Below are 8,563 nucleotides of genomic sequence, written 5' to 3'. Positions count from 1 at the left end.
ACTACTACTACTACTACTACTACTACTACTACTACTACTACTACTACTACTACTACTACTACTACTACTACTACTACTACCACTACTACCACTACTACCACTACTACTACTATTACTACTGCTAGTACTATTACTATTACTACTGCTACTACTCCTACTACTGTTATCTCCGTTTGTACATTGATAAAACATGCCGATGATTCATTTATGGCGCATTTCTGGCTTTTGAAAATTTATTTCAAAAATATGTACATGTTATCTTTTATAAAGATTTGCAAAGTGTTGTTTATCTATTTTCTCATAGTTCTGATGTTACAAATACTAATTTATATGCATCTCTCGATTCTTTTCGATTTTATTTATCGGAACTAGTGTTTATACTAAAGTCGTCCACTGAGGGTGCGTGTTAAATGTAATTTGAAAAAATCCTATCCTTAAATATATCACTGAATTGGTGCATTCTCATGGTTCCATAAATTGTGCATCGACCTACTTTCAGTGAGAAAAGAAAGAACATCAAATTTTAGAGAAAAAGCTTTACAAAATATGTTTCCCGAAATGAAGAGGTAAGACGCACCTTGTTTGTAATGTGGGAGAGTTTTTTTTGAAACGAGGATAAGATTTGAAATCTATATTTTAATTCAGCGCATTGTAAAGAGCCCTCATCATGAATGTATCTGTGTGCAGAAGCATATACTGCAGTTATGCTCCGCTATGAATGGTTTGAGAAATGGATCAGAGTTAGAGCAATCATTTACTTTTTAAAAGGATTATTCAGATGTTTGCCAAGGGGAGGAGAAAATTTCTGGTGATTCTGGTAGGTTTTTTCTGTCCACTGCTTGCTGGCTTAAACAGTGCGCTATGGACATAAGTTGGATACCCACGAAGTTTCTCGGGATTTGATCGGTAAATTCGACATTTGAATAAGGTCTTGGGGTTAGTTATCGAAGAGACATTGTTATGCGTTCGGTTTTTTGACAAATTTAGGATCTAGTGTGTAGAAATTTGTTTTTCTTTAGTTGCACTGTTTTCCTTCAGATTTATGCATTCGCGAATTGTTTGCTTCTTGATTGGATAATCCATTCCCTCATTTTCCAGTCATTGTAGGTTGATCTTTTAATAACGTTCGATATACTCCATGTGTTGTTGTCTGTTTGATTTTAAACGATGAACACGTGCATTGTGTGTGCTTTGTTTCTGAGAGCTTTATTTCCGGAGATCAGTTCTAGCAAATTACTGATAATGATTAAAGATATTTTATTCAATAGTTATGGTAGGAAAAATTAATGATACTTTTTGATTTGGCTATTATGTGTAGTTGCGAAAATTTTTTCCTTGTTCATTATCAACTTTTGATTTTTGTTATTCCTTTGTGAAATTTGTGTACTTGCTTTTTAGTATTTCAAAATCATCCAATTGTTGTCTCTGTTTGTTAGTTAGTTATATTTGTTTGTTCGCAATGAAAAGGCGATGTATGTATATTACTGAAGAAGCTCTTTATTTTTGTTTTGAAGTATCATAAAATAAAACCGACAAATTGTAACAAATCATTGGAAGGTACGATTTTTTTGTTGGCATTGTTTACTTATACATTTCTGTCATTTTTGTTTTGCATATTTCAAGGAAAATAAATTTAAAATATTATTCATTCATTTTAAAATTTGCAGTAACATGAAGTAGATGCGTAGAACACACTATCAAGACCTGTTGTTTATTGATGCGAGGTTTAATTGTCTCTTAATTATAGCCTGCCTTATGGGGATTTCTGTAGCGTGGAGTAGAATTACTGCTGCTTATTAGTAAGTTTAACGGCGAACTACTATTTTAAGTGATACTGTGCCATCGGGTAAGGTCTTTATAAGAGTTAACTTATCCCTTAAACAGCAATCAATAAACCTATCATGCTTTATTAATGCATTCATGCAACTGGTAATTCGAACCAATCGATTAGCTGCCCAATCGACCTCTAATTCATAGTAGGTGGAGTGTATCCGAAGCAATTTGCGCATCATACTCCTCGTTGAATCGAATTCAATGATTTCGCCGGAAGTTGACATAAGATTTTTCCCAGTTGTACCGTGTATCGATTGCACTTGTTCTTCTATAGTACATAGGCTAACATTGTATTCGCAGTTCATTCGAGTAATGATACGAAAATAGATGGTTAGCCATTTGTCAAACAATTTGATATTTTCATAATTAATCTTGAATGCTTTATCATAACACATTTCTGATTAAACTACTGCTAAATTAATGACTTGAAATAACTTCTTGTCAGTCATCGTTTGACTCATTCTGTATCATATCGCTTTTCTCATCGTTTACCTATACCAAGAGTATTTTATAATAGCAGTATAAAACTGCTATTATTTATTACACTAGTATTCCTCAATTAAAGTACTTGGATTTTTCGATTACATGAGGAAAAAGTTCGAAACGTTGAACGAAACACTTTTATTAATATTAGAAGTGTTGTTGAGATATTCAATAATCAAATAATAAGATAATTATTACTATTTTTCGTTTTCTTTTTGTGATAGATGTTTGTTATTATTATCGATGATCGATCTTACTTATATTTTCTCTCCTATCTTTCCTTTCCATATAGCGAATTATTCGATTGTTTTTTTTTTCCACTTTTTCTTTACGCATCATTTATCGTATTCAAATGGTAAGCATGAAAATGCTATCATTTCAGCCAATTAATAGCGGCTATTAGGAAATTTTCGATAACATCAAATAATAGTACCATGAACTGTGCAGCTATATTGGATAGGACAGCTATATTGATATCAACAAATATATGCAGTTTTTATGTAGTAATCTATTTTTCACTCTGTCAGCAGTCAGAACTATTTAAGTAATTTAACGTTTCCACAAAAACTTATATGCATGAATTTCAGCAATAATAATGGGGAAAGATTTCAGTGTCGAAAAGGTCAGTAATGTCATCCAGAATATGCAATTTTTAAAGCCATCTATGATAGCAAGGACGACCAATACCACAAAACAATATGCTTAATCGATGATTAGTATCGTAAGTTGAAAACAATCAATTAAAAATGTATTGTCATGTGATTGCTTGAATTCATTTCTTTGCAGTTTCGTTAACCTTCGATTTACTCTTATCATCATTTGATTATTCCAAAAAAAATTATGACTTATTATATAGAAAATAAGGAATTTTCGAAAGTCATGAGTTAATGAAGATAGTGATTTACTCATACCAATTCTAGAGTCAACAAGTCACGTTATACCAGTTTCATAGAATCCCACTGTGTTCTTTACCAATTCATTTCTGCTATTTTAGATATTTGTTTTCCAGTTAACTGTAACTACAATTGAAATGGAAAGTTAACCTTGAACTTTATAGGTAAGAAATTTTTCCACTGGAGTAAAATTAATTGACATAATGTTGTTGAAGAGCTTTCCAAAGAAGGTCGTTTTCAAGGCAGCAGACGACACTAAATTAACACTAGAAGCTTTGGGATATCAAACTATGGTGGAAGAAATTCTTGACGTGGAATGGGTTGAAACGAATTTGTTCTATATTGGAGCGAAGAAAATTCGATAAAATATCATTGTTCTTTTTTGAGAAAAATGACATTCTTGATAACATTCTTTTTGTTATCATTCCAGCAGTCTTCTTAATCTTACAAATGAAGAGATAAACGTTGCTTTGGAGTACTTTATTAGCTATACTGAAATGGAAAGAGTATCCAAATTACTGTTTTAGTTAGATGCTCCAAGAATTACGAGAAATTCAAGCTTGAGCATATCATATAACATTATGATATTTCTATTCACATATCAGAGATTTTTAATTCTAATTCTAACATTGTATAATTTCATTTGGCAAGTTTAACTGAAAGAAACAACGGATTTCTTTTGGTTAAATTCAAATTTGATTATTGTGAAACTATTACCTTTCTTTTGTGAAACTACTATCGTCACCTCAAGGGTACGACATTTACTTATCTTGCAGCAGCTTATAACAGCAAAATTTGAACCTTTTTCTCGGGTAGTATTTTGTTCGATTGTTTGAAGCACAGATTTTTTATCCGTCGACATAATTCTTGCAATTGTGGCTATACATTTTGATTCCTATTCATTTTAACAAAAATTACGAAATAAATAGTTTTTTTTTTTTGTCACACTTCTGGTATTATATCAAAAAAGTTTTCCGGTTATTCCTCCCATATATTGTTCAGATAAGTTATTGATTTGATTTAATCAAAGGAAAATACTAGGTCTAGTGAGGTCTAGTGATAGTTCGGTAGAGTTTGTATGTAGATGAATTTGACTTTATGTTTTATCTCAAGATAAAAAAAAAAGTGAAATATAAATGCCAGAGAGCCGATATGATGTCTCAGTGAATTTTGTGCGAATACTGTCAAATCGGAGGGAACGGATACACAGGAGTATATGTCATAACGTCATAACGGGCACATTATTTCTAAAATAAGTGAGGCTAGTTTTTTTTTTTTCCTTTTTCTCCATGTTATTGTAGAAAGTAATCGTTATGGAAAAGTAATTGTAAGTTATTTTTAGCAACTAATGGCTCCTTGCTCATATGTAATAGTTGGTGGTGGTGTTGCTGCTGTATCATGTGTGGAGGAATTACGAGCTGTGGATGACAAGGCTCGAATTATCGTCGTATCCAGCAGTCAACTAATTAAAACTGTTGTCAACCAACAAAAAGTGATCATTCCTTTGTTTTTAATTTCAGTTTAGGTTGTCCTAATTTTATCACTTATGTCTTATTACTTTCATTTATTTGTTACCTTTCTGATTAGTCCCTCTTTCAATGGTAAAAACAGTGCTCAAGATATGTTTAGTAGTTTTTCAATCCTCGAATATCTTTTATATTTATTCAGTTTTTTTCTTTTTTAATGGTTTTCTAAAATTTTTAGATTGGCCAGTTGACGGAATTATTTGATATCGCTGAGCAACCAGTGACAAGTGTCTTTGCCGGTCTTGATGTTACATTCCTGAAAGCAACCGTAACTCATTGGAACTGGAAGGAGAAAGTGAGTTTTGGTTATTCATTCGTTATATGAAGCACATTTGTTCACTGTTGATGGTTCAAAATACGCAACAATTTGCGCAGGACTTTCATTTTTTCAGTGATTAATTAATTTGTACATAACGTTGAGTGGTAAGTTTGTGGTTATAATTTATGATTAATTTATCACAATTGTTAATTTGTCATGGCTGTGCTAATTAGTCACAATTATGATAACCATAGTTTATAATTAGATCAAATGGATATAAAAAGTTTGTTTCAGGAACTTTTACTGGATAATGATCAGAGAATTACCTACGACAAGCTGTGTATAGCTACCGGAGGCCGGCCAAAAGTGAACATTTTGAAGATTTTTTTCTTTTGTGAGCAAATAAATGAATTTATAGGAACATTTGTTTGGGTGAATAGTTTCAAACGTTGTAGGCAAAGTTTCAACATGCATTATCCATTTCAATCAGAGACACAGAAACAGTGGATCGTTTGAGGACTCGAATTAAGGATGCAAAACGAGTATTGGTAATTGGAAATGGCGGTATTGCGACTGAAATTGTGTAATTTTTCTAAACCGATTTGTTTCTTGAACACTGCTATTTGAAATACATTGATGTGTTGCTGTTTGAAACATTTAATTTTATCATAAAGAGGGGAAGTAATGCTGTTCATGTTTTAGTTTCTTCATTTGAATCATATATTTGTCCTTTTTGAGAGCATCGCTGTAGTCTTTATCCGTTTGTGAGATTTTGTGAAGTTAATTGCTTAATTTCAGTTGTTCAGGCATGAGTTGAAAAATATCGAAATTATCTGGGCGATACGCCATTCTTCAATCTCGGCAACATTTTTCGATGAGGGGGCTGCTGAGTTTTTTAAACCAATGCTCATAAATGGCTGGAGAAAAGGACAATCAAAGAATACAACATCGAATAGATATCGGTTTACCGTAGATAATGAAAAAGAAAGTGATGTAATGGGTTGTGCACTTGGACCTGAATGGGCATCAACAGCCGATATCTCCGGAGCGCTTTCCGTATGTTACAGCTTTTATACATACTTTCCGATTTTATTGGTCATATCTTACAGTTCCGGTTTCTTGACTCAGATTTTTTTTTCCATGACTTGTGTTTTGTAAGAAACATCTTTATTCGATCTATAAGCGAATTCTACATCTACCTCTTGATAGTTTGAAACTTTCACTTCTCATCAATGTTGTGCTGTGATGTGCGGCGATGAAAAGGGTAGCATTCAGAACATAAAATGTAACCTGCGAAATTATTTTTGTTTCCTTTCCTACATGTGATTTACTCGTTGTATCATAACATCACAAACAATCTATTATTAAGGATCGACGAGTGCATGTAATCTATGAAGTCGAACTGAAAGGATTCGTATCCCAGGATACTGCACATAATGCTATTGTTCAGAAAGATTGTCTTAATTTTTCTAGTGGTGTATGGCCTTTATATGTTGAATTAACCAGTGGAGCGATAATTGGATGCGACTTGATGATTGAGGCTACTGGAGTGCAGCCGAATTCTGATCTCTGGGCTCGCGATTGTCATCTGGTAAGTTTGGTTACTTTAGAAGAGTTATCGGAGAGATGTTAATTATTTGTTTGGTCAGAGGCGTTCACATTTTTCTCCCGCATCATCAACAGATATGCTATTAACTTGATAATCAAGGAATTGGTTACTGAAATGGTAATTAAGGAATTAATAGTGTCTGTTGTATACATGTTGCTTCGTTTAGTTGAATTTGGCAAATGACGGAGGAATAATTGTAGACGAACATATGCTATCATCGGTTCAAGATGTGTACGCATGTGGCGATGTATGTACCGCAGGTTGGCCTTGGGCAAAACATTGGATGCAGGTCACTTTTATTATTATTAGTTTCCGATCGGAACACCTCGTACAGTTTTTCAGCACTAAATCTCTTTTTATTGACTATATTTTTCTGTTTTATTTATGGAAAATTCAACCAATCTACATATGTTTCCAAAAACAAGTGGATTTCCTTGTATTAATTCTGATGTATATGTACAATAAAGAATTCTGAGTAAATTAATCTTTCGAACTGAGATTTTAACACTGATTAGCACGAAAACGTTTAATTTGCCTTACAGATGAGATTGTGGACACAAGCACGCCAGATGGGTGCATACTGCGGTCGTGCAATGGTATTTGAAAATGCAGTTTCACTTGATTTCTGTTTCGAGATGTTCACCCACGTGACGTCTTTCTTCGGATTCAAGGTTTAATTTGTTGAATATGAATGATTGGCTTAAGAAAGAATGGAAGCTTTTAAATATCTGTTGTGAACTGTTGTCGGAAAAGAAATCAAAACATTGTTATAAACAAAGGATAGTGAAAATAAACATTAAGAGATTTTCTCCATTTTCTTCGTTTTTGTCTTTTTAAAATTTACCTCTTGTAAAAAGTGAAGATTTCTTCCGTTTTGCATACTTTCCATCCTTTCTGTCGTTTTTTGCTTCTTTATTTTTCTAAGCAACTCTGTCGCATATATTATCTTCATTATTCTTCACAGGTAATATTTCTGGGCCGCTTTAACGGTGAAGACGTAGAAAAACCATTTCACGTATTACTGCGTATTACAAGGGACGTCGAATATGTGAAACTCATCATTACTAATGGACGTATACAAGGTTTGCAGTTACATAAATATGATATTTTTGTAATGCACTGGAAAATTGGATGCATTTCAGAACAGTGAAAAGTTTCTTTTCCTTTTCCAAACATGTAATAAGAGAACACTTAGTAGATGATTCCCATTTATAAAGTGAAACTTTGTGCAAATCAATGATACAAAGATCAGATCTTTTCTCAGCACATAAATCTTTTTGAAGGTGCAGTGCTAGTTGGTGAAACGGATCTAGAAGAGACGATTGAAAACCTTATTTTGAATCAAATTGACATCAGTCAAGTGGAAGAAGGTCTTCTGGATCCAGACATTGAAATCGCTGATTATTTTGATTGATTTTTTAAAATTATATTGGATAAAATTGAAACTGATTGGAGTATCGTGAATCTTGCATCATATGCTGTAACGATATATAATTTTAGTTGCTTGTTCTTTCTGCGCATCGAAACACATTAATTGCATCAATCCATTGAAAAGCTCGAATTGCCTTGACATTTTGGAAGCAATAATATGTGAAAATGTGATTGAAATTAGAAATATACTTCTTCTATCCATGTATTATTATTATTATTATTATTATTATTATTATTATTATTATTATTATTATTATTATTATTATTATTATTATTATTATTATTATTATTATTATTATTATTATTATTATTATTATTATTATTATTATTATTATTATTATTATTATTATTATTATTATTATTATTATTATTATTATTATTATTATTATTATTATTATTATTATTATTATTATTATTATTATTATTATTATTATTATTATTATTATTATTATTATTATTATTATTATTATTATTATTATTATTATTATTATTATTATTATTATTATTATTATTATTATTATTATTATTA

At 31.6% G+C, this 8,563-nt stretch overlaps 3 protein-coding genes across 3 annotated transcripts; 2 read left to right on the top strand and 1 right to left on the bottom strand.

The window, feature by feature from the left end:
* Positions 1-1,805: 1,805 nt before the first annotated feature.
* On the bottom strand, positions 1,806-2,228 carry LOAG_10433 (hypothetical protein; the record flags this gene model as incomplete). Its single annotated transcript, XM_003145957.1, has 1 exon — positions 1,806-2,228. The coding sequence occupies one exon, from the start codon at positions 2,226-2,228 to the stop codon at positions 1,806-1,808; it is 423 nt and encodes a 140-aa protein (XP_003146005.1).
* A 694-nt stretch (positions 2,229-2,922) lies between these two features.
* On the top strand, positions 2,923-3,685 carry LOAG_10432 (hypothetical protein). The gene is made up of 2 exons (XM_020448163.1): positions 2,923-3,037; positions 3,425-3,685. The coding sequence occupies exons 1-2, from the start codon at positions 3,026-3,028 to the stop codon at positions 3,572-3,574; spliced, it is 162 nt and encodes a 53-aa protein (XP_020301670.1). The 5' UTR covers positions 2,923-3,025; the 3' UTR covers positions 3,575-3,685.
* A 660-nt stretch (positions 3,686-4,345) lies between these two features.
* Positions 4,346-8,045, top strand: LOAG_10431 (pyridine nucleotide-disufhide oxidoreductase). Its single transcript, XM_020448162.1, has 11 exons — positions 4,346-4,465; positions 4,552-4,701; positions 4,914-5,030; positions 5,289-5,360; positions 5,450-5,577; positions 5,801-6,050; positions 6,364-6,585; positions 6,770-6,892; positions 7,146-7,274; positions 7,568-7,685; positions 7,887-8,045. The coding sequence occupies exons 2-11, from the start codon at positions 4,558-4,560 to the stop codon at positions 8,015-8,017; spliced, it is 1,434 nt and encodes a 477-aa protein (XP_020301669.1). The 5' UTR covers positions 4,346-4,465; positions 4,552-4,557; the 3' UTR covers positions 8,018-8,045.
* The last annotated feature ends 518 nt before the right edge of the window (positions 8,046-8,563 follow it).

Source organism: Loa loa (genome assembly GCF_000183805.2).
Source record: "Loa loa unplaced genomic scaffold supercont3.280, whole genome shotgun sequence".
NCBI classification, from domain to species: Eukaryota; Metazoa; Nematoda; class Chromadorea; order Rhabditida; family Onchocercidae; genus Loa; species Loa loa.
The sequence above is the reverse complement of the archived record's forward strand: the minus strand, read 5'-3'. Positions and strand labels throughout refer to the sequence as shown.